The sequence below is a fragment of the Hypanus sabinus genome, chromosome 12 (assembly GCF_030144855.1).
Source record: "Hypanus sabinus isolate sHypSab1 chromosome 12, sHypSab1.hap1, whole genome shotgun sequence".
NCBI classification, from domain to species: Eukaryota; Metazoa; Chordata; class Chondrichthyes; order Myliobatiformes; family Dasyatidae; genus Hypanus; species Hypanus sabinus.
Genome location: NC_082717.1, coordinates 74,951,431 through 74,977,723, shown reverse-complemented (window position 1 = coordinate 74,977,723; position 26,293 = coordinate 74,951,431). Strand labels below are relative to the sequence as shown.

Here is a 26,293-nt window from a genome sequence, read left to right as displayed (position 1 = left end):
CCATCTGTATCAGAACTTTACGTTTCTGCTTTAGGTCATCCATCTCTGAAATTCACTCAGTATTTTTCTTGACCAGCTGTTTTATGACCAACAGCACAGAATTCAAATAAAGAAACAAAATCACCATCTAACTGCTACCTTCGAACCTTTGACTTGTCTCACCCTATCACAGTTATTCCCCCTTTTCTCTCTAGCCATCTCCCAGTCGTCTCTGCAACTTAAAACTAACTCTCTTTTCCTGTTGTTACAGATTCTTTGGACCTGAAGCATTAGCTACTTTTCTTCCCACAGCTGCTGCCTGATCCGTTATCTGTTTTTGTTGCAATAATTTAAACTGCAGCCAATAATCTACACAGTTAGACTGACAAACTCTCTCAGCCTTACCTTATAATCAGCCAAACTAGCATCCAAGAGTATTCTTTGTATTACTCATATGCTGCCCTGGGGTTGAAGGCCTGCATGTGTGGGTAGGTGGGTAGGTGGAGGGAACAGGGATATTTTGGTATTCAACCAACACACACAAAATTCTGAAAGAACTTAGCAGGCCAGTAAGCATCTATGGAAAAGAGTAAACAGTTGATGCTTCAGGCCGAGACCTTTCATTAGGACTCATGATGAAGTCTTGTTTCATCATGAACAACTTATTTCTCTTGTTCGTTATTTTGCTGTAGTTGCTCTGTTACTTGTGTGTTCTGTATTGTTCTGCCAAGCATTGTGGGCATGCTGTGCTGGCATTGGAATGTGTGGCAATAATTGTGGGCTGCCCCCAGCACATCCTTGCGTTGTGCTGGTTGTAACGCAAATAATACATTTCACTGTATGTTTTGATGTATTGCAAATAAATAGGAATCTGAGGTGATGCTGCCTATCCTTACTGATTGCAGTCTGTTGGTCAAGAAGTCAAGGATGCAAAAAATGGAAATTATTTGCATATTTAGATTTTTAAAATGCGGAGATTTTCTAAAGGAATATCAATGTACGTAAATGACATTATGTTTTAGAGCCAGAGCGGTTGTAATTATAGTTATCATAATTATAGTTAAGCAGTAGTGATTATGGTTATCTTGACAAGTTTACGAGTTGGTGAGATAATGTAGTATGTTAGATGCATGTCAATTTGTAAATCGATTGAAGCTTGGAATGAAGTTTAATACGACTGACATATGCAATGAAATTTATTGTTTTGCTGCAGCAGTACAGTGCAAAACAAGTTACGATAAATTACAAAAAATAAATAAATAGTGCAAAGGAGGAATAATGAGGTAGTGTTCATGAACTGTTCGGGAATCTGATGGTGGGGAAGAAGCTGTTCCAATATGAGCTCCTATCACTTCTCTTTGAGGGTAGTAATGAGAAGAAGGCATATTCTGAATGATGAGAGTGCTTAATTCTTTCTCTTAAATGGCCTTGAAGACAAGTCTGGGAAGTGCATAGTACAGTTTGTAAACTTAATGAAAATTTCCACAACATTATTTCATTCATACTTATCAAAAGGAGAAAAAGGACAAATACCTAGCAGCAAAAAGTGAATCTCAAGTGGATCTTGGGGTCTTGAATAATAATTTGGTGGATTTTCTATTTTTGAGTCGCCAGTGAACTTGCACGTTGTACTTTTCTTCATTAGAACGGAATGGAACCTGCTCTTGATTTTATTGAAATTTGCTCTCTCTCTGCCACTGGGGAGTGAATTATTCTTCTTTCTATTTTCCTTTCTCCCAGTAGCAGCAGATAATCTATTAGTAGTAGAGAAAGGATTTAATTAATTTTCCTTTTAGAGAAAAAATGATTACCTAAAAGCAAATGTGGGATTTGAACCTGCGCTTGTCAACCACAGGATCAATGCATTCCTGGGGCTGTAAGCACCAAACTTAGAATTCTACCCATCCTTTCCCTGTTATTAATGAGTTTTCCAGCTTTGGTAACCGTTAATTTTTGGGAGCATTCAGGTGTGCAAACTATTAAGAATTAGGATACAAGGGATCCAGAAAGGGTGTTATTACATCTGTAAATGACATTCGGAATTATTTGGTTGTACTTGTGCCAAAAGTTATGAAATTTCTCATTGTAGACTGTATTGAACAATTTGATTTGTCAAACAAGGGATAAAAATGAATATTTTTATTCAATCGCTTGATGTCAGTTCTGACAAGACCAGCAGAAGATAGGTATGTCTCCTGGACCAGATGGACTGTATGTCAGGGTTCTGAAAGAGATAGCTGAAGATCTAGTGGAGTCATTAGTAATGAACTTTAGAGAATCATGAAATTCTGGAATGTTTCTGGAGGACTGAAAATTGCAAATGTCCCTCTGCTCTTTAGGAAGGGAGGGAGGCAAAAGGCTGGACATTATAGGCCAGTTATCCTGACTTAAGTAGTTGGCAGGATATTAAGAGTTCATTTTTAAGGATGTGGGCTACTTGAAGGCACAAGATAAAATGGGCTGAAACCAATGTATGGTTTCCTTAAAGAGGAAATTAGAATCAGGTTTAATATCACTGACATATGTCGTGAAGTACCTGGTTTTGTGTGTCTTCAGGCTCCTGCACCACCTTTTTGATGGTAGCAATGAAAAGAGGACAGGTTCCGGGTGATGGGTCCTTAATGGTGGATGGTGCCTTTTTGAGACATCGCATCCTGAAGACTTCGTTGATGCTAGGGAGGCCAGAGCTCATGATGATGCACTGCCAAGCAAACCCTGACAACCCCGATTTAACCTTAACCCAATCATGGGATAATTTGCAATAACCAAGTAACCTATCGATACATCTTTGGACTGTGTGTGGAAGCTGGAAAACCTGAAAAAAACACATACATTCCATGCGGAAAATGCACAGAAACTCCCTACAGGGGACACCAGAATTGTATTCCAAATTCTGACCCCCAAACTGTAATAGCGTCGTGCTAACTGCTGCACAACCATGGCACCATTGTTGCCTTGAATTTGTAGAAGGCCTTTGACAAGGTGTGCCACACATAAGGCTGATAAACAAGTTAAGAGCTCATGGTATTACAGCAAAGATACTAGCATGGACAGAAGATTTCTGAGTGGCAGAAGGCTAATACTGGTAAAATCACAGAGGGCTTTCTCTAATTGGCTGCCGATGACTAGTGGTGTTTGGCAGGGGTCAGTGTTGAGTCCACTGCTTTTCACGTTATATGTTACTGATCTGGATGATGGACTTGATGGCTTTGTGGCCAAGTTTGCGGATGATTCAAAGGTAGGTGGAAGGGAAGGTAGTGTTGAAGAAGCAGAGAGTCTGTAGAAGGGCTTGAACAGATTAGGAGAGAGAGCAAATAAGTGGCAGATGGAATACCCTGTAAGGAAGTGTATGGTCATGCAATTTGGTACAAGGAATAAATGCATAGACTATTTTCTAAATAGGGAGAAGATTCTGAAATTAGAGGGTCAAAGGGACTTGGGAATCCAAGTGCAGGATTGCTGAAAGGTTAATTTGCAGGTTGAGTCAGTATTAAGGAAGGCAAAGACAAAAAGAATGATAGCATTGGTTTCAAGAGGACTAGAATATGGAAGCAAGGATGTAATCCGAAGACTTGTTGAGGCATTGATGGGACCACATTTGGAGGACTTGAACAGTTTTGGGCCCCTGCATTGGAGTGGGTAAAGAGGAGCTTTATGACAGTGGTCCCAGGAATGAAAGTTTAATGTATGAGGAATTTCTGACGGCTCTGGGACTGTACTTGCTAGAGTTTAGAAAAATGGGGGAGGGGTTGGGGGGGTGGAAAGATCTCATTAAAACTTACTGAATTCTGAAAGGCCTAGACAGAGAGGACATCGAGAGGATGTTTCCAATAGTGGGGGAGTCTAGAGGGCCCAGCCTCGAATAAAAGGATGTCCCTTTGGAACAGAGGCAAGGAGGAATTTCAGCCAAGGTGGTGAACCTGTGGAATTCAGTGCCACAGCCAACTGGGGAGGATAAGGCATTGTGTGTTTTTAAAGTGGAGATTGATAGACCTCAGAGGTTATGGGAAGAAGGCAGGAGAAAGGGGTTGAGGGGGAAAATAAATCAGCCATGATCGGAATGCAGAGCATTCTCGAGGGGCCAAATGGCCTACTTTTCCTCCTATGTCTTATTGTTTTAATACCTAGCCTTGCTATGCTGGGACAGTATGACTGTGAAGACATATTCAAAGGTTCAGTTCACATCGTTGTGTGTCTGGAATCATGTTATTTGGTCGGCATATTCCTGGGGAGTCAGATAGATCTCTATCATGGTCACAGTTGTCAGCAATAGCATTTTTTAAATGGTATTCAATTTACTGAATTTAAGATTCCAAGCTGACAGCGTGATGTTTAAATTTGTGTCTCCAGATTGATTGTCCAGTCTCTTAGGCTGCTAGTAAATTCTATTGTGTTTCATTGTCTTTTTTTTGTAAATGCCTGCAAGAAAATGAATCTGAAGTTAGTATATGGTAACATATGTGTATGTTGATAATGAATTTACTCTGAATCCAATCACCATGCTATAGAATCTGCATAATGTTGCTAAATTTTTTCCCAGGACTAATCACTCATTTGCTTTTGTTTCAGGTGTCTGAACAACCATGGCAAAAGCATATGAGTTTATGTGGCAGAAGCCTGTTCCAGCATTTTTGCAAGAAGGTGCTGTTTTTGACAGATACGAAGAGGTAAGTGACATGTTAAAAATAAGTGACTTTTTCAACGTGATTAACATAACAGGATTCCATTTTAAACTCAGGCCAAGTAGAGCCATCACAAATGGCGGAACTGTTTTTTTTCTCTCTGATGGTCTTCCCTTGTGAAATCACATGAATTGCAGGCTTTGTTCAGTACATATTCTAATAGCAGCATAATGAAATCAGCCATATAGGCACTATTTTCATGCTCTGGTACTCTGTTTACCTATTCTGGGTACAGCAATGCATCAGTTTTATGTGCCTGACAAACAGAGTGAAAAGATGACTGTTTCTGGTGCTTGGAGCAGCAACATTGCAATATGCTCTTCATAAACACCCTATGATTTTATTACATCCAGCAAGTGGAGAAAATGCCTTTTAACTTGAAGGAAAAGAAATAATAAATGAGACCATTTGCTCAGGGGATTTAATTTTTAGAGTCAGTTCAGAAACCAACTAATTTGTATGAAATTCATTGAACTTGCAGAGCATGCCTTGAAAGAATGTGAATCAATATTCAGCAGAAGTGTTGTGCCAAAATAATACCATTTTGTAATAAATTAGAAAATCATTATTAAGATCCTTAAAGCTGTGTTAATTTCTACGGCCTTTTCCTAACACTGCTTGGCCAGTCACAACCTGAAAAGGATATGTAGCCTTTCCTTCATTAACACAAGTGATCCACATTCAAGGAGGTCCACCCATTGAAATGCAAAGATGGTAGTTCCATTTAAACATGAATAACAGAGGCTGCCAGGAAGTAAATGGAAACATTTTGGGTCAGAACTGGTTGGACCTTGTGACCAGTGTTACAATGGAGCACTAAGTCCTCTCCAGATTCCCTGGGCTCTTACCATCTCAGCACCTGCTCATTTCCGTTCATTCTCCTGGCAGTTTATCTTCCAGCTAATTCTTCAGCTTTGTTGGGAATCCTCCTTTGTAACCTGTGTTTTAAGGAGTGATTTAAAAACTAAAAACCTTGTTGCTTAGTGCATTCAGCTCAAGCTCATATCCACTCCCACTCCCTAAGAAAAGCAATGATCTCTGTAGCCTGCCTGAGAATAGCTGAGCCCATGAATTTATCCATTCAGCACCAAGGAGAGAGAATCAATAATCTGTAAACTAATGGACGGACAAAACCTAGCAAGCAGCAAAAAAGACAAAGCCATCACACAAGTGAGGAGGTAATCTGAAAGATGATCAGTAAGTTTTCCACAGCTAATTTGGATCTTCCACTTTCGTACTTGGAGTATTCTCATTCAATGGTAGCTAATTGTTTTATTGCACTGGGTTGAATAGCTTTCTATGATTTCTTTTTACTTACTCTCATCTTCAGAAGAGCATCAAAGCCTCGGAGGCTAGTGTTGAATATATTCAAAATCAAAACCATTAGATTTTTAGTTAGAGAATCAAAAGTTCTGGGGTTTAGTACAAGCAAATCACATTGGTCAAGAAAAAATTAGCCATAATGTTTTGAATAATACAGCAGGCATGAGGGCCAGCTGGTCTACTTCTGCTTCCATTTGTGTTGTATTCTCCTGATTCAATTTAATAAATCATAATATTGAAAAATTACTCTTAAAATTAAATATAAATTTTCAACTCATTGAAAAAAAGGAATAATCTCTTAATATCAAATTTCTTCCATCAAAAACTTTTGAGTGCCTTTAAAGTGTTGTAAAATTCAAAGGCAGATAAACATTCCTAAACTTCTTAGAAACCTTGAAATCCCCAAGCTAATTGTCATCGAACTGGACCTTTCTGGAAGCTAAAGGACATACAGATTAAGTTCAATAGCACAGAGTTTGAGAATATTACCAATCCAGTTTAGCAGGGACAGGTCAGAGACCAAAGATGTAGGAATAAAGAATCCTGGATTAATGCCAGTTTGGTTAGCAGTAAATGTAAATTTTGAGATGGAACAGTCCTTGTTTGCAACACACAAAGTGCCGGAGGAAGTCAGGATCATGGAAGGTAATAGACTGTCAGCATTTTAGGCTGATCCCCTTCATCAAAATCCCTCATCTTGAATTGGGTTTGCACATGAACAAAAACCTCGTGTCTGATGCAAAACAAGAGTCATTTGCTAGACAAGTATCCTAAATTTGAGGCCACTATTGAAACTTCAGTTGACTTTATAAAAGTTTGAGAAAACCAAAAGAATTGGCTCTATGGTTTTAAATATCAAAGTCAGAGTAATATAAAACTCAGCCATGGAAGGTCCCAAGCTTGACTGCGAGAGGAGGAGGGTTGGGCATGGGGCTAGCAACCCCATCCCGTACAAACCCAGAGCTACAGAAATGGCAGCAGAAGCTCCAAAACCCTTATCCCTGGGAGAGAAAGGATCTTCACCATATGAAGTCACGTGGTGAAAGCGGAAACCACAGGGCTGATCAACCTTCTATTGCCCCAGGATGGACGACTCTGGCTATCGGCTGTCAGTGACCTCTGTCCCAGTAGGAGTGATAGGCTTAAGAAGAAGATGAGGAATAGTATAGTGTTGGTACATGGCTTTTGGCCTAATTGCTTCATGGGCAACCAAGGTGTACCCACTCATCTCATCCCGATTTAGTGTGTTTGACCCATATCCATCTAAGCTCTGCCCTTGCATATACCTTTCTAGTGCTTCTTAAATAAAACTTTTGTGCCTGCCTCAACCATTTCCCATCCATCTCCTGTGGGTCGAGACATAGGCAGCCCCGCTGATCGCTAAGGGGACCAAATCTCTCCCCAGTTACCCTCTTACTCATAATATAGTGATAGAACCTCTTCAGAGTTTTCTTAATTTTAGCTGCTGGATCCATCTCATACCTTTGCTTTTCCTTCCTTTTTTCCCTCTGGAGTATTCTTAATCCTTTTAGAGTCATCAAGAGATTCTTTTAGTCCTGACCTTCTAAACCAAATTTATGCTTTTTTTTACCGGAGCCTCAGTATCTCTTGGCAGCCAATGTTTTCTAAACTTAACCAGGCTTACTCTTCACCCTAACAGGAACATGCTGCTCCTGGATTTTTGCTACCATCCTCTTGAACAGCTTCCCACTTGTGATTTGTTCCTTTCCCTTCAAACTGGATCACCCATTCAACCTCTGCTAGAGCCTGTCTCATTCCCCCATAATAAGCCCTACTCTAGTTTAGTTTGCTGACCTGTGGGGCTGTCCTATCTTTTTCCATCACAGTCTCAATACTAATAGAATTATAGTCCCTAAAGCCAAAGTGCTCCCTGACTGCAATTTAAGTTACCTGCCTTGTTCCCTAAGAGGAGATCCAATATTGATTCCATTACCCAGTGTAGTGTCCTCTGTATGTAGATTCAGGACCATTAACTCTGGGTAATCCAGTCAATACCAAAGAAATTAAAATCTCTTGTTGAGTGAACTTGGCCTTTTCTCCTTGGAGCGACGGAGGATGAGAGGTGACCTGATAGAGGTGTATAAGATGATGAGGGGCATGGATCGTGTGGATAACCAGAGGCTTTTTCCCAGGGCTGAAGTGGTGAACATGAGAGGCCATAGTTTTAAGGGGCTTAGAAGTTGATACAAGGGGATGTCAGGGTTAAGTTTTTCAGACAGAGAGTGGTGGGTGTTTGGAACGCACTGCTGGTGGTGGTGGTGGAAGCAGATACAATAGGGTCTTTTAAGAGTCTCTTAGATAGATACATGGAGCTTAGAAAAATAGAGGGCTATGCACTAGGGAAATTCTAGGCAGTTTCTAGAGTGGGTTACATGGTCGGCACAACAATATGGGTGGAAGAGCCTGCAATGTGCTGTAGATTTGTGTGTTCCCACTAATACAGCCCTGTTATTCTTACGATTATGAGCAATTTCTGTATAGTTCTGCTTCTCAATTCCTGCCAACTACTTGTGGGGGTGGGGGGGAGGGGAATGTCTGTAATATAGCCCCACTAGAGTGAACCTCCTCTTTTTCAAAGTTCTACCCATATGGCTTCATTGGAAATTCCCCAAGAATGTCATCTTTAAGTACTGTTGTTATGTCCTCCCTTTTCAAAAAGTCAGCAACCCCTTCTCGCTTGGCTGTACCGCTGAGTTACCTGTAAACGTCTGTATTCTGAAGTACTGAGCTACCGGTCCTGCCCTCCTCAGCCATCTTTCTGTTATTGCTATAACATCCCATTCCTCAGCTAATCCGCACTCTGAGTTTATCTGCCTTACCCATCAAACCTCATGCATTGAAATAACAGTAGTGTAACAGTAGTAACAGTAGTAATAACAGTAGTACTCTTTTCCCTGCAGCTACTGTGTCCCTAGCTATAACGATTTCTAGACTTGCTCTCCCTGGCTAGTGCTTTATCCCATGACTTGCTTTGGCTCAGAGTCTTAACCCTTATCAATCTAGTGTGAATTTACCTGTGTTGCTGTAGCTAATTTCCCCACAAGGACACTGGTATTTATTTGATTCAAATACAAGCAACCCCTACCCCAAAAGAGATCCCAATGCTCCAAGAACCTGAATTCCTGCCCTTGCACCAGCTCCTCAGCCACAAATTCATCAGACCTATCTTTCTATTTTGCTAGCTCATGTCTCTGGGAATAATCTGGAGATACTACCTTCAAAGTCCTGCTTCTTAATTTCCTATCCAACTCATTTGCAGAACCTCATCCCTTATTCTATCTATGTCATTTGTACCAACATGTATAAAGGCCTCTGGCTGTTTGCCTTCCCAGTTGAGAATCACCTCGCAGATATATCCTTGATCTTGGCACCCGGAAGCAACACACCATCTGCTCATAGAATCTCTGCAGCTATAGAATCCCCTGCCTGTTCCCTTCACTATTGAGTCTGTCACTGTTGCCCGAACTGGCTCTACTCTGAGCCAGTTACAGAGTCAGAAATCCAACTACTGTTGCTAGTCTCTGAAAGAACATTCCCCCTCAACAGTATCCAAAAAGTTAATGAGTAAGTAGGTATGCCTGTTGTTGAGGAGGGTAGGCCACAGGGGAATCCTACACTAACTGCCGACTCCCCCTTTCCTGGTGACCGTCCAACTCCAGCTGCAGTTCTTTGATGTAGTCTGAGCAATAACTTATAACTTATTAAGAGCATGTACTTAACAGGTAGATTAAATGGTTAGGCGTGATCCATGTAATCTTGTGTCCTAAAACATAAAAAGGGAATTGCACAGAATGAACCTTGCGACACCAGCCCTCTATCTTAACCTTCTGCGCTCTGATAGAACAAAAATAATTGGTTCGCCCACAGCTCAAATTTCACAGAATGACTCTAGACAGCATAAGGGCTTCCTCAGGATGCGTACTGCTGTGTTCAATTTTAGGAAGAGATAGCAATTTAGCATTGTTTGATTGGGGAATTAGGCCTTCTATATTAAGAGTGGCTAAATATAGCAAAACCACCATGAGTTGTGGAAAACTAGGAAAAAAATTAATCCATACTATTTAGTCCCAAAGCTCATTCTAAAAGCAAGCAAAATATCAGAATGGTGTAAATGTAGTTGAAAAACTCAATTTGGCAATAGACAAAAAAAAAATCAATGAGACTGATTTATTATTGGGTAAATTTTTATCAAGTGCTTTTGACACAGAACCTCGTGTGTGGTTGAATTCCCAATAAGCCACTCAGAGAACAAAGTTCTATCTATGCCAAAAGCACTCATGGTGAATTATATTTATTCTTATATTAATGCTACATAATAACAAATAATTCTATGGTAGTTTATTATTAAAATGCACTTTTGTCAATTTATGGAGTACAAAAGTAGATCTATAGAATGTTTTTTTGAGCACCTTCAGTGACACTTTGTTTCCAAAATTGTGTCTGATCCATGGGTGCAAATTTGTAGCATTAGTGACAACTGATATTATTCTGTTAAAGAGATGAGCAGATGCATAGCTAACATCTATCTGAACTTACAATGTTAATTTGATGCCAGTAAGACCATTAGGGAGCTCCAGTCTTCAAACCATGTCACACAGCTGACCACACAGGAGGAACCTCATGACTTTTTAAAGAAAACGTTAGCTACTTAGTTGTCGGTTGAACCTTGCCTATTGCTATAATTGAATGATTGTCTGGTACTTTCTGCAGTTGTGTCAAGTTGCCAAAATTAGCAGTAAGTAGTGTGGCAGGTGTAGCAGTGCAATTTTGATGCTTCTGTATGAGTCCATTATCTCCAAACATGGATGTAGGCATAGACATTCCCATGGGCGTTAAAGGGAAAGTGAGCAAAGGTCTTAGAAGGAAAAGCTGCTTGAAACTGTGATGAGGATAAATGAAACACTTCTTCGGCCTTAATTCAACAAAGAACAGTGTGTGACTGGCCTTTATCCACAATCTGCCAACTAAGTGTCCCTTTCCTGTGACACACCTCTACCCCAATCTCCAGACCCCTCTCTTGAGTGATGAACTTTGTCTTGAGATGATTAACCTCCTGTTACCACAACCATCTTCCACTTGTGAGGTATAACTCCGTCCGTTGGAGAGGTTTACTGTTGTTTCCTATTGACTTCAGTTTTTCTGGGTTTTCTTTATGCCATGCTCTGTTGAAGGCTGTCTTATAACTTGCCTTTGGAGTTCAGCTCTTTTCATTTTGTTGGGACCAATACCAAATTGACCTGTTAAAATGCCAACACAGAAGCAGTAAGTGGGCTTTTGGTCATTAATTAATAGCGTTGTTTATAAGTAGTTCATGATTATGCTGATGATTGTTAGTAGTCTGATAGGAATAATTAGCTGATGAAAGTGGACACATAGCTGTGAGATACTTCTGCTCTGACATACGTTATGCTAGTGTTGTATCCGAATAAGTTAAGTAGGGGTGCACTAGATCATCAGGTGCATACATTTCCAGTATTAGAACCAGTGTGAATGCTTTGCTGCGTCTAGAAATCTCAGTCATTTCTTGATATCGTGTGGAGTGAATTGAGTTACAAAGAATAGTATTTGATGATGGGGATCTTAAGAGGAGGTAACTATGGTTCATTCATTATAAATTTTGTCTGAAGACTGAATAATCCATAATAATGATGAACTTTTATATAATGCCCTTTTCAACTTCAGCATCTCCTGAAGCATTTTTCAATCAGAATGTGCTTTTAATATGCAGACATTTTTGTAATATAAGGAGCCAATTACAGGAAGATTTGCATGCTATACGGTGTTACTAATAAAGATATGATAATGATCAGTTTGTTTTGGTGGTGTTCAGTGAGGGACAAATAAAGGCCCAAATTCTAAGAACAACACCACTTCACTTCACTTCACTTCAAATATTCTGAACTCATCTTTCTTACTCACAGTGGAGTAAATGACAACGTAATTTAATTTCTTCATCTTTAATCTCTGGCAGGACCATTAATACAACATTCCCTCAATGCAGTCTGTCAGTCTAGATTTTCATTGCTAAGTTTATTGAGTGGAACTTGGCTCAGTATCTCTCTCATTAGAGGGCAGGGCAACTGATCCACAGCAGTCATCTCCAGATCTTCCCTTCTGATCATTCTGAATGGTTTTTATTCAATGCAACAAGTTTTTCAACCATCATTTTCTCTAAAAGTACTTTATAAAACTGCCTACACAGAAAGCTATTCGTCATGAAGTATTCATCATATCATTACCCACCAGAGCGCAATATATAGCTGTCTGCACAGAGAGGCTTAGTATATTTAGCCCACAGGTTTGCAACTGTCCTGAAATCAAGTAGAAAGTTTAATAGAAAGTTCAAGTTTAATTGTCATCCAACCATACACAGCCAAATGAACCAGCATTCCTCTGGGGCCACGGTACAAAACACAGAACCAACAGTCACACATAGCACATAGTACATATAGCAGATATAGTTATTATAGCAGAAAAAAATATAACAGTCGCACAAAAAAATAACATCGTCCAAGTCACTGAATGTCATGGCCTATAGATTGATGGTGCATGGATTTTGTCCTGGAGACCTGTTTCTGCAAGAACAACTCATCATGGTGCAGCCGCAGATGAATGCAGTCCCGCTTGTCTTCTACCCAGCGAACACTGATGGGAGGTTCCAGCCCCTGAGTGCTCCCACAGAGGCCCCTGCTATATGCCACACCACCTTCAGCCACTCCTCCCCCTGGCAACTGCAGCAGGCGACCACACAGCGCGAGGACCTGACTGCGCAACAGCCAAGCAGTGCAGCTTCCCTGCTGTCAGTCTCGCCAATGAACTAGTGAGCTGGACATGCAGTTTTATACATTACCAATGTCCAACAGGGTCTTGCATTCACAATAAAATTGCCCAAGACACTCACTTGCACCGTCTCTTGGACCTCACACCACCAGTTTGTAGCTGAGCTCCAGCAAATTCTTGACTTTCGTGCTGCAGTGCACAGGCATGGAAGACGAGTGCATCATGGCTGCAGAAAGAGAGAATATCATAGAGTAATTGTCTACTAAGTCATTGTGGGTGGAAATCAGAAATAGGAAGGGGGCAGTCACATGACTGGGAATATCCTACAGGCCCCCAACAGCAACTGGGACACTGAGGAGCATTCAAGTAGGCTGAATGTGGGTTCAATTTCAACATTTAAGAGAAGCTTGGATACATATACGGATGAGAAGAAGATTGAGGACTATGGTGCAGGTCTATGAGATAAAGCAGAATAATAGTTTGGCACAGACTAGATGGGCCAAAGGGCCTGTTTCTGTGCAGTAGTTATTTATGGCTCTATGATTCTAGGTGGATTTTGGAAAAGTGCAAAAATAACAGGGCTGTTGCCAAGAGTGTATGCTACTTCCCTAATATTGATCGGCACCTCCTTAATGCAGAGGTTAGTTGGGGCAGATTCCTGACACACTGTGTAGACACATGAACTAAAGGAGAGATCATACTGGATTCAGAATTGGCTTGCCACAGAAGGCAGAGGGTGGTGATTAGTGGTGTTGCACAGGGCTTTGTTCTGGAGGAAGTGAAGGACAGTATTTGTAAGTCTGCAGATCACACGGAGGTTGGTAGTGTTGTGGATAGTGTAGAAGTTTGTCAAAGGTTAAATCATGATGTAGCCAGGATGCAGAGCTGGATGGAGAAATGACAGATGGAGTACAATCTGAAGAAGTGTGAAATGATTCACTTCAGAAAATTGAACTTGAAGGCAGAGTGCAGTGTTAATGGCAGGGTAGAAGAACAGAGGAAACTTGGAATCCAAATCTGTAGATCCTTCAAAGCTACTTTTTGTCTCTAGTTATACAGTACACACAAAATGCTGGAGGAACTCAGTAGGCCTGGCAACATTTATGGAAAAGAAAACAGTCGACCTTTCAGGCTAAGACCCTTCCATCTGGACCCCTCATGAGTCCCGATGAAGAGTCTTGGCCCGAAGCCTCGACTGTTTACTCTTTTCCATAGATGCTGCCTAGCCTGCTAAGTTCCTCCTGCATTTTGTGTGTGTTACTTTGTTTCCCAGCATTTGTAGATCTTTCTTGTTCGTGTCACAGGGTTGGTTAAGAAGGTGTATAATGTGTTGGTATTCATTAGTTGGGAACTGAGTTCAGGAGCCATGTGGTAATGTTGCAGCTCCATAAAACACTGTTTAGGCCACATTGAAATATTGTTTTCGGTTTTGTTCTCCTCATTATAGGAAGGATGTGAAGGCTTTAGAAAGGGTATAGAGGAGATTTACCAGAACATGTCTTGTAAGAAAAGACTGAATAAGCTAAGGGCGGAAAAGGATTAAATGCGACTTGAGAGAGGTGTATAAGATTATGAAAGGCAGACAGAGTGGACAGCCAGCACCTTTTACCCAGGCAACAACTGCCAATACCAGAGGTCATCTGTTACAGGTGAGTGGAGGTATTTTTAGGGGAGATATCGAATACAGGTTTTTTTTACACAGAGTGGAGCGTGCATGGAAAACACTGGTGGTGGTAGTGGTTGAGGCTAGTACTTTAAGAGACTCTTATATCGGTACATAGATCTTAATTAAACTGGAGCGTTATTGGGTAAAGGATTCGGTTGATTATAGGTCAGCACAACATTGTGGCCATACTGTGCTGTACTTCTCCATGTTCTATGTTCAGAATACACTGGCATGTGCAATGAAACTGGCAGCAATTCACTACGGACAGTCAATCAGCTGTCAGTCTGTTCCAGTCCTAGGTTTAACTGACATATCTTTTGCATCTCTTTATCTAGCTTGGATTATTCATGCTTATGGGAATTGCAGATTGGAATAGAATCTTTCAGTGTAACCTGTGATGGAATTCTGCTTAGATTCCCCCCTCTCCTAGTGTTTTAATTCTCTGAAAGCAAAATTTTCTGCAAGGCCTCTTTTCCATCTTTAGGTTATAACAATAAATCAATAAATTAAGACTCGTAGCAATATTTCACATACCTCTGAGACACAACTATTTTCGGAAATTTGACAAACTTGCAACATTATTTGCATTTTATACGGATTGATGAATCTGCTACTTTGATTATATCTATTTTTGCCTCAACATGAAGTATTGAAGAGCAACAAGAGGAGATTAGAAAATTATATTGATATTTCAGGAAGAAACTGAATTAATAAGATAGAATAGCATAATTAATATTGAAGGCTTTTGTTTCCACCATAAGTGTACATAGTTGTGTACTGACAATGTTTATGTTAATGAAGTTTGAGGAATTCATGCATTGGTTGTCTGAATAGATGCTAGATGGTAGTGTTCTCTGAACAAAAAATGGATATTGGATTGTACAGTATACTGCCTTCTTGCATATTTTAAGCAAAATTGAGTTTAGTCAGAGATAAGTTGAGTTTATAATGCATGTCGTGTAAAGAAGACTAACCTATGTTTTAACAGATGTTTTTCTGTATTTCAAAATAGCATGGAATAAAATTACATCAATATCATGCAGAAAGGCGTTTCATATACATTTTAACTGCAGCAAAGTCAGACAACTGCAAAACAATCAGTTAGTTAGACATAGAGATTCTGATAACTTTTAAGCTATATTTTAAGACATTCATGAGCAGATCTTATTTCTCCTGAATAATGTACAATGTTTAATACACTAGAGACTGAATAGTTTTCAATTTAAAACTTTATTCTTGGCCAAGTATTGAAGGATATTTTTAATTAAAGGTAGCCTTGGCTTTCAACATTTCCTCTTGGTTTCAATTGGAATATTTATTTTTCTTGGAATATTGCCATTTTCCAGCCTTATTAAAATTCAGCCATTTTGTTGCTGTTCGTCATAGGAAAATAGCAAATACTAAATTGATTGGATGGTGATGGCAGTGGTGATTCATGGTTACCTGCTTATCAAAAGCAGTACTATTGATTAAACCTTAATAGACTAAAGTACTGCAACATTACAGAAATTAATTTAAAAATGCTCCTATTTATTGATTGTAGCAGTGAAGGTTCTGGAATTTTTGGTCTGGAATTTGCAACTTCAGACTAATTGAAACGTGGGCTAACAACAGCAGATGATTTGTATTGATTTATGTCTGGCATTCATGATGAAGTAACTATGAAAATGCTGGTTGGTGGCCCATTGTAATTTCGGTTTATTTTTGTACATCTTGTCAATGTATGTGAACCTTGGCCAATTTCGCTCTCTAAGATAAATGCTGTATAGATTTCTCTCCTTTAGAATTTGACATGTTTTGGTGGGACTGTCATGAATAAAAGCATTGGTTACACTGTACCTTTCCATTATCCCATTTAGTGTAGACATTTGTTATTTCCAGATCTTACTTTGCTTTAGTTATCTATTGTTGCAGGGACATTGGCACTAGAAATTATCCTTTCTCACTGTTTCCCTTTCAGCTCGTTACCCCTTTGATGTCTTTTTTTGTTAGCTGTGTTAGGAATTAGTTTTGTTGAATGTAATGTAGAGAGATTTTCTAATTATAAAAGGAAGCACACATACAGTATGTGCTTCATTTGGGCACAAGGAAAATTAAATGATACTCAAATTTTAGTGTTATTACGCTGGTTAAAGTTCAAAGCAAATTTATTATCCAAGTACATATATGTTACCACATACAACCCTGAGATTAATTTTCTTGCAGGCATACTCAATAGATCTATGGAATAATAACCATAACAGAATCAATGAAAGACTGCAACAACTTGGGAGTTCCACCAGTGTCCAAGGGACAACAAACTGTGCAAATACGAAAAGGAGTAAATAATAATAATAAATAAATAGTAAGAACATGAGATGAAGAGTCCTTGAAAGTGAGATCATAAGTTGGGGGACCACTTCAGTGATGGGGCAAGTGAAGTTATCCCCTTTGGTTCAAAAGCCTCATGCTGAGAAGTAATAACTGTTCCTGAACCCGGCGGTGTGAGTACTGAGGCTTCTGTACCTTCCTCCTGATGGCAGCAGCGAGAGGACAGTATGTCCTAGGTGATGACAGATGAAGAAAAGCCTGACTTTAGCTGACTACTGGTTAAGGGGCAAGATTTAGGAAATATCTGGGAGTTGCCAAGCAGAGCATTGTGTTGCCTTTAATCAGCCGAGAGAAAACAGTTAATCCTGAAGTGTCTCTCTAAACATGTCGCACTGACTTCAGATTATTTGAAAAGCAAAAGTCTGGATTTCTGAAATATTTGTAAAAGCTTCCTTATACGTTCACCTTTTTATCTCCAAATATGCCAATGGAAAAATGATGGTTGTGGATAACTAATAATGTATGCTTGTCGACTTAACTAAAACAATTCTGCACATGAAAATTGTTTAATCCTTCCAGAGTGGTTGCAGCCCTATGATAAGGAAAGAAATGGAAAATATTGCAAGCTATAATTTGTTCTATGCAGTCAGTCCCCAATTTACATCAGGGTTCCATTCTTGAGGACCGTCCATAACCTGAACTTTTCATATAAAGGAAAGGTACAGCAACACTATGTAGGAGATGAGCACAGAAAGAGCTGTGATAGGAGAGCAAGCAGGTGCAGGAAGAGCAGCTACAAGGCAGACTCACTGACAGCAATCAAGTCTGCTTGCTGGTCTCAGCTCTGCTTGGGTTATCTTCATCCTGAGTGTTGTGGCTCACTGCAGGGGTTGGGGCTGGGAAGGGGGTCATGTGGAGCTGCCCCGTTCCTGTCCAGCAGGAGATTCCCACAGTCCCACGGCAGCCAGCAAATCCACCCCCATCTGCACCATAATTCTCCCAAATGCTCGTTCCTACGAAGGTTCATAATTTGGGTGTTCGTAACTGAAACAGAACCTATACTGTCAGGCGGGCTGCAGCTACAATTCACGTTCCAAGCCTACACTAATAAGGCACACCTACTTTCTTCCTACTACGCTGATGACTGCATTGGTGCTGCTTCATGCACCCATGCTGACCTCGTCAATTTAATCAACTTTGCCTTCAATTTCCACACTGCCCTTAAATTTACTAGGTCCATCTCTGACACTTCTCTCTTTTCTTGATCTCCCTGTCTTCATCCCTGGGGACATAATCTACCAATATCTTTTTACAGATCCATCGACTTTCACAGCTATCTTGACTATATGTTTTCTCAACCTGCCACTTGTAAAGATGCTGCTCTTTCCTCTCAGTTCTCCTTTCTCCAATGCCTCTCTACCATTCTAGAACATCTGAGATGTCCCCTTTCATCAAAGCCTGGGATTTCCCTCTTGTGGATGTGCTATGTTGTTGCTGGAATGTGTGGTGGCACTTGTGGGCTGCCCCAGCACATCGCTCGGTTGTGTTGGCTGCTAATGCAAATGGCACATTTCACTGTATGTTTTATGTATATGTGATAAATAAATGAATCTGAATCTGTATCTCCTTCATTTCCCACACATCTGTCCTCACCCCATCCTCCCACTGTCATAAGATGGATAGGGCTCCCCTTGTCCTTACCTACCACCCTGTATTCAGTACATGATTCCCTGAAACTTCAGTAGCTTTCAACAGGATCCTATCACCAAACACATCTTACCCACACCCCAACACCCCTGCTTTCGGCAAAGATCGTTCTCTACACGACTCCCTTGTTTACTCATCTCCCCCCCCCCACCATCGATCCCCTTCTGGCACTTGTCCTTGCAATCGTGACAAGTGCTAGACCTGTCCCTATACCTCTTCTCTCACCGCCTTTCAGGGCCTCAATCAGTCCTTCCACATAAGGCGACTCTTCACCTATGAGTCTATTGGGATCATCTGTTCTATCTGGTACTCACAACGCAACCTCCTCCACAGTGGTGAGACCTAATGCAGATTAGGGAAACCACTTTGTCGAGCACCGACCTCTATCTGCTGCAAAAGGCAGGATCTCTCAGTGGTTACCCATTTCAATCTGATTCCCATTCTCATTTTGCTATGTCTGTCTGTGGACTCTTCTACTGTACAATGAAGCCAAAGTCAGTTTGGTGGAGCAGCATCCCCTATTCCATCTGGGTAGCCTCCAACTTCTGGAAATACACCTCCCCCCTTCTCTCTTTTTCTATTCCTCATTCTGGTTACCCCTTCTCCTCACCTACCGGTCTCCTCCTCCTGGTTTCCCTTCTCCTTTCCTCCATGGTTCACTGTCATCTGCGATTAGATTCCTTCTTTAGCCTTTTCTCTCTCCTACTTATAAGCCCACAGCTTCTTAGTTCATGCCCCCTCCTCAACACACCTACCCAACTTCAACCTCACCTGACTTCAGCTATCACCTGCCAGCTTGTACTCCTTCCCTTCCGCCCACTTGTCTTTTATTCTGGCTTCTGTCTCCTTCCTTCCTTTCCAGTCCTGATGAAGGGTCTCAGCCCAACACATTGAATGTTTATTTCTCTATGTAGCCACTGCCTGACTTGCTGAGTTTATTAAGCATTTTGTGTGCAATGCTCCAGATTTCCAGTATCTGCCGAACCTCAATGTGTTTAAGAATCTGAAAATATTGTCGTCTCCCTATCAGGCAGACTGCTGAGCAGCATTCATTGGTTCCAGATGCAGTTTCCTCATGTTCACGCAGTAGGAACTTAATAAAACAAGGTTTCTTTATGAAGAAAACTATTCAACTCTGAATCCTCCGTGCTTCCATCTGTACTTGGTTTGTCGAGGTCAACTGGGATACCAAGAAGGGAGTCGTAACCCCATTCACAGATACTTCCCTGAAGTGTGCATCCAATTAACTGTAATGGCTGTAGTCTTGTAACCTATCAACACTTACAAAACAGTGCATAATCAATTATAACCACTTGGATGTAGTAGTAGAAGACAGCTGGAAGCAAAGGGAAGGTGTGCAATTTAAATATGTGGTTTTTAAAAATCCTATGTATTTCTTGATTGCATTATGTTACAAGCATTCACTGCTTTGCACTTAGGAGGAAAGCTCATGTTCCCCTTAGATTATCTTGTGGAGATATTTAATTTCCGAACTGTTGAAAAGATGGTAAAAGATGGAACTTTTGCCATTGTTATAGCTTTCTGATTTATATGCATATGGTACTAATTTATTTAAATGTAGAAATGTAAATATTTGACTTTAGGTTTGATTTAGACCATAAGACCTAGGAGCAGACTTAAGATCTTTAGCCCATCAAGTCTGCTCTGCCATTCCATCACAGCTAATTTATTATCCCTCTCCACCTCATTCTCCTGCTTTCTTCCCGTCACCTTTGATGTCCTGATTAATTAAGAGCCTATCAACATCCAGTTTAAGTATTCTCAGTGATTTGGTGTCCGCAGCCACCTGTTTCAATGAATTCCACAGATTTATTACCCTTCGGCTAAAGCAATTCCTCCTCATCTGTGCTCTTATAGATGTCCCCCTATTCTGAGGATGTGCACTGAGGGTCTAGACTCCCCCACCACAGGAAATATCCTCCCGATATCTACTCTATCCAGACCTTTCAATATTCACTAGCTTTCAATGAGATCAACCCCTCATTCTTCTAAACTTCAGCAAGTACAGGTCCAGAGCCATCAAACTCTCCTCATTTTAATTCCCGGAATTATTTTTATAAGCTTCCTTTGGACCTTCTCCAGTGCCAGCACATCTGTTAGATAGGGGCCCAAAACTGCTCACAATACCAAGTACGGTCTGAACACTGCCTTATAAAACCTCAGTATTCCATCCTAGCTCATCCCCTTGGAATGAATGCTAACCTTGCTTTTACCCGCCTTACCACCAACTCAATGTGCAAGTTAACCTTTAACAAGTCCTGCACGAGTCCCTTTGCACCACTAATTTTTGGATTTTCTCCCTGTTTAGAAAATAATCTTTGCCTTTATTCCTTCTACCAAAGTGTATGACCATACACTTCCCTGCACTATATTCCCTCTGCTGCTTCTTTGCACATTTTCCCAATCTGCTTAAGTTCTCCTGCAGACTTCCCTGCTTTCTGAACACTACTTGCCTGTCCACCTATCTTCGTATCATCCGCAAACTTGGCCACAAAACCATCAATACTGTCATCCAAGTCATCGTATATCCCAGCACCACTAGTCACCGGCAGCCAACCAGGAAAGCCCCTTAAAATCCCACTCTGCCTCCTGCCAGTCAGCCATGCTATTTTGGGGGCATTTGATAGCCAGTTTCAATTAAGCCATTTGTACTTGCTTGCTTCCCCTCCACTGTTATTAGTCAATCCTGACAGTTGCTCTGGATACATGGCCATCTGTGCTTTTCAGTAAACATTTTTGTTAGGAGTTGTAGTTACTGATTTATTGTTGAGGACTGTTTTTCCAACAGGAGCCATCCTTGTTGGAACCTAACTGTCTTGTTAAAGTGGATGAATTTGGATTCTTTCTTACCTGGAAAAGTGAAGGAAAGGTAATTTATTTCATATTTTAACACGGTGCCTACAATATATGTTACTCAATTAACTAGTTTTAGATTTAATATTATTTTGATTATTGTGGTTTCATTGGTAAAATAAGTAATGATAACGTTGAGAGTAAAATACCTAAATGCCCCACAGATCGATTTTAGTGCCACGTTTTTCCAAATAATTTTTTTTAAAGGGGATTGACAAATGTCCTTTACAGTATCTTTAATTGGGAGATCTAAAAAGTTCATCAAGAAACCTATTGGTAAGAGGACTTTGCTGGAGCAACACTTCTGCTTGTAATCCTCTGCTTTAGATAGTTTATCTGTTTACCACTTGCTCTGATAAATTACTCTGTACTGTAGTAGCCATGGAGAAGGACAGAGAGTTAACTATTCAGATTCCAATGTAAGATCACCAACCTGAAATTTAAATTCCTCATTCCACCGATGCTACTTAAAGGGTGTTTCCAACATTTTCTGTTTATATTTAAGGCATTTTTGTCCATCAAATCACGAATAAGAGTTATGTGATTTCTTTGACTCTGTCCTTCTGGCTATTACATAAATTGACCTAGTATTCGTAACTCGCCAACCTTACCCTTTCTGCTCTATTGGAATTTATCTCTTTTTTTCTTTAGCTATTGTTTCTCATCCTTGGATTCATCTTAATAAATTTACACATTGGTGTCTCTGGCTTCAAAACCCTACTGTAAATGGGCACCTAAATCAACACACATGGCTTTATCTCTGGCCCAACTAGTGTTACAAAACAAATTATAACATTTTCATTCTTTATTCTGCCTCCATCGTTTTGGAATATGGGGATGTGTCTTTTCAGATTTGGTATTTATTGCACCTTTTTACAATGGTGGACCCGAAACTGCATGGGTTTTAGTTCTGGTCTAGATGGAACGATTACATCTTGACTTCAGTTTTACCAGTGAAAGAGCACCTTGTTAGTGTAGAACCAGTGTGGTTCTGACCCCTCTCCAGCCATTTTTTCCTCAAGGAGAAGCAGAGGACAAATGATCTTAAGTGGACATTTTGCACTTAAATGGTGTTAGTTGTATCATTTGAGCCAAAAATGTTTTTGATCATTTTCACTGATAAGTAATTAAATTATGCATGGTGCACGACGGAAATCTTTGTACTGAAAATTTGGTGCATATTTTTGATGTTAAGGAAGGACAAGTACTGGAATGTTCAATGGTAAACAGTATTCGATATGGGACTAATCGTAAGGTAAGAATTTTTTTGTGCATACTTCCTCTTAAAAACTTAAACTAGTTAGGTGATTAAATGGGTAAAAAAAAATTTAAATTAGGAGAACTCAGTCTCAAGCATCTTGGCAGGGTAAATGTGAGGTTTTGTAGCTCATTTTTTCAGCAAAAGTTGTGCTTCTCAAATCTCCTTTCTACAATATTTCTGACTGCTTTGAATCTGTGTCATACTGATCCTGAAAGTGTCTCCTTTCTTTCTGACATCATTATATGGTCTATCCAGAACAGCTGTCTTTCTACGAGTCATGTTCTTTCTCAATGTCGTTTAATCGACTTTTGACCCAGCATCCTGTAGAGATACCAAACTCCTTCTGTCCATCTAATCTTCTAATCTTTCGTAGCAGTCCTTTTGAAATATCCTTTTACTTGGCCTGTCCCATTTCCCTTCTGCCTCGATTTAAACCACCTCAGTGGCCATTGCTGCTTAAAGTATATCAAAAGGATAAAAATCATCGTCTCAATGCAATTTCTTAATGCCCGTTGGATTTTTTTTACATTTTAGAGATACTACACAGATGTAACTTTAGCAGTGAAGTGAAGAAGCATTTGCATTATAACTGTTTTCAAAAGATTACATATCTCTTCAGTCACATACATAACAGCTTAATATGTGAAAAAATCATGTCAGTCATTTGTTTTATGGGTTGGTACAAGGATATTGCAACAAGGTAAAAGGTGAGATAATACACAATGTAAAATATTCAGGAGAATTAAAAGCACGTGTGTTACTATATTGTGCACTTATGAATATAATAAAGAATGAATTTCTATTCCAAAATAAGCTGCTTACATCTCTGCCTCTTGCATCTACTCACATGTTTATCACCTCTCCTGGGTCCCCTCCTCTTTCTGTTTCTCCTATGGTCCACTTTTCTCTCCTATCAGATTCCTTCCTCTCCAGCTTTTTATCTTTCCTATCCACCTGGCTTCACCTATCACCTTCTAGCTATTCTCCTTCCCCTCCACTCCTCCTTATACGGCGTTTTCCCCCTTCCTTCCCAGTCCTGAAGAAGGGTCTCGGCTCAAAACATTGACTGTTGATTCATTTCCATAGATGCTGCCTGACCTGCTGAGTTCCTCTGCATTTTGTGTGTGTTGCTTGGATTTCCAGCATCTGCAGACGTTCTTGTGTTTTGTGATTTGCCACAGTAACCTTTTCAGGTAACCACACAGAATGTTTGAAAGAACAAAAGCTGTTTTGTGTTGAGCAACCAGAAAGACACAAGAGGAACCGAAGTGGTTAAGGCAGAGGTTAAGAAAAGAACTGCCTGTCAGCCTACAGCATTTAAGGATGATTTAAACCCTTTCATCTACAGCATAATTACAGCTAATTGAGCTAAAATTATTTTCTGAATGTTCAACTGTCTTCTCACGGCCCAAAATAATCCAATAAACAAATGTTTTTTTTTCATCTTGTGTAAGGACCCCAAATTACTTTCTGCACTTGAAGCAATTGGAAAAGCAGAGAATGAAGTGGACGGAAGGACTTTTTGTATCTGCTGCGATGCAGATCTGGTAAACATCAGCTTTACATATCTGGTGGCTGACAGTGCCGAAACTGCCAAGGTACACATAATTAACACTTTCTTTAAATAAATCGGAAGTATTGAGAATTATATTCTCACAGTGAACATGTTGCTATTTTCCAATCAAATGACACTAATGCTCCCTATCTTAGGGACATGTGAGATTTTATTTAATAAATATATGAATGGGGTCCGATTTTTAAATTTTCTCTGATTTCTAACCTTCACCAGCATACTGCAAATAATTTGTTCAGCCATTGAATGTGACACCTTTTAGCGTATGTATTTTCCAGCTGTCTTGTGGGATAACCTGTTTGCTGGTCACATTAGTGTGCATTTGCTGTTTTCCTCCTTCCAAGTTCTTTGTCAGACTAGCTTGCTTTGAAACACTAGTGGGGAAATCGCTGAAGGATTGTGAAAGGATTATTTCCATCATAATTAAACTTGCTGTTCTTATATCTACAAGGAGCAAAGTAGCATCCAGAAAATTCATCGCTGTCAGGGACACAAGCTTCTTGTACATTGGTTTCAGATGCTATTGATGTTTTACAAGGAGCTGCTAAACAAAAATCGGTGCCATTTCGCAAATCCCCACAGCAGACTGACCTGACTTTTATTTTAAAAAGACCAAAACAAAACTGCATGTTCTTGATGGTGTAACCAGAAACACAGGTTGATCAGGGATTAGAAGAATCAGTCATTTGAGGTAAACTTGCTTGATTTCATTGAACTTGGATGGCCTTAGGGAAAAGTAGCTCCCAGCCATCATAAGATTAATGTCATGGAACTGAAGATAGCAAATGCTACCTTTAACGGCAACCTCGGCATTTTGAAATGAAAAACAATTATCCGCACTGGGTCAAAAACAAAAGCCTTTACATTTAGAGAGGTGAATAGATGGCAGTGTACACAAAATTATAGCAAACTGTCAGGCCATTGAATTTAAGACTGTCTTCAATTCTTTTGGAGAACTTCCCTCCACAGTATTCAACCTCACGGACACCACTCTTTGCCTCCATCCTCAGATCATGAGCTCTGATGGTCCCGTTGGTTCAAGCTGTTTTCTTCCTCTCAGAAAACTCATTTCTTCCTGTACCATCTACACCATGTCCCTTTCGATCTACGATCATAATTTCTTTTAATCGGAATCAGTAAAGATGACCTTTACAGTGGTAATTTCCTTATGTACTTTTTTCCTCAGTTTCTTACACGAATGGTGACCTTTCAACACATTGAGCCCTCCTGCTGGCTCAGAAAAATGCCAAAAGTCCCATTCCCTGACCCTACAATCTGTATTTTTACTCTTTCATTCCAATTGTCCTGTAATACACTTACAGTAGGGGTAATGACAGTAGCCAATTAACCTTATGAACCTGTCTTCATAACATGGAAGGAGGGCCTTGTGGAAGCACATGTGGTTAACTCCAGATGGATAGCGGCCAAGGTCAGGATCGATCCTGGGTCACTGGAGCTGCCTGTATTTTCATGGGACATAGAAGGATGCCATTTGGCCGATCAAGTCTATTCTAGCTCTCAGAGTAGTCCTATAAATTCCATTTCCTCACTTAATTTACCCATTCTTTATCGTATACCTATCAATTTCTTTTTCACTCCCATCAGCTTAGTTCTCCTGCCACCAGTACATCTTTGGTACATACTCCATTGGCCTGGGCATCACCCTGATCCTCAGGACTGTCTGCGTGAGTTTTTGCATGCTCCCCCTTTTATCCTGTGAGTTTCAGCTGTTGTTCTAGTTTCACAGAATATGTCCCGTACTTGAGAGGTTGCATTTCAGGTGGGAAGGGGGTAAAGTTCAAAGATAGACGGGACAAGTTTCTTCGAGACGAAGAATGGTGGTTGCCTGAAGTGTGCCACCAGGGGTGGTGGTGGAGACAGATATGATGGAGATACTCAAAAGGCTCTGAGATAGGCACATGAATATGCAGAGAATGGAAGGACATGAACAGTCTTCAAGCAGAAGTGATTAGGTGTCATTAGCTAAATTAGTTTGGTAAAACATAGTGGTCCAACGGCCCTGCTAATGAGTGTGCTATGAAACCGGAACACCATAGAAACATGGAAAACCTACAGCACAATCTACAGCCCTTTGGCCCACAATGCTGTACCAAACA

General features: G+C 40.2%; 1 protein-coding gene across 6 annotated transcripts in view; it reads left to right on the top strand.

Moving 5' to 3' along the window:
• The window catches only part of LOC132403024 (1-phosphatidylinositol 4,5-bisphosphate phosphodiesterase beta-4), a 542,946-nt gene that overhangs the window by 310,836 nt on the left and 205,817 nt on the right, over positions 1 to 26,293 (top strand). For all 6 annotated transcript variants that reach the window (XM_059986236.1, XM_059986232.1, XM_059986233.1 and 3 more), the window contains 4 exons: positions 4,549 to 4,646; positions 21,278 to 21,358; positions 22,538 to 22,597; positions 24,058 to 24,201. In XM_059986236.1, coding sequence (XP_059842219.1) covers positions 4,563 to 4,646; positions 21,278 to 21,358; positions 22,538 to 22,597; positions 24,058 to 24,201 — 369 coding nt within the window. In that variant the 5' untranslated portion in view covers positions 4,549 to 4,562. The remainder of the gene's footprint in view (positions 1 to 4,548; positions 4,647 to 21,277; positions 21,359 to 22,537; positions 22,598 to 24,057; positions 24,202 to 26,293) is intronic.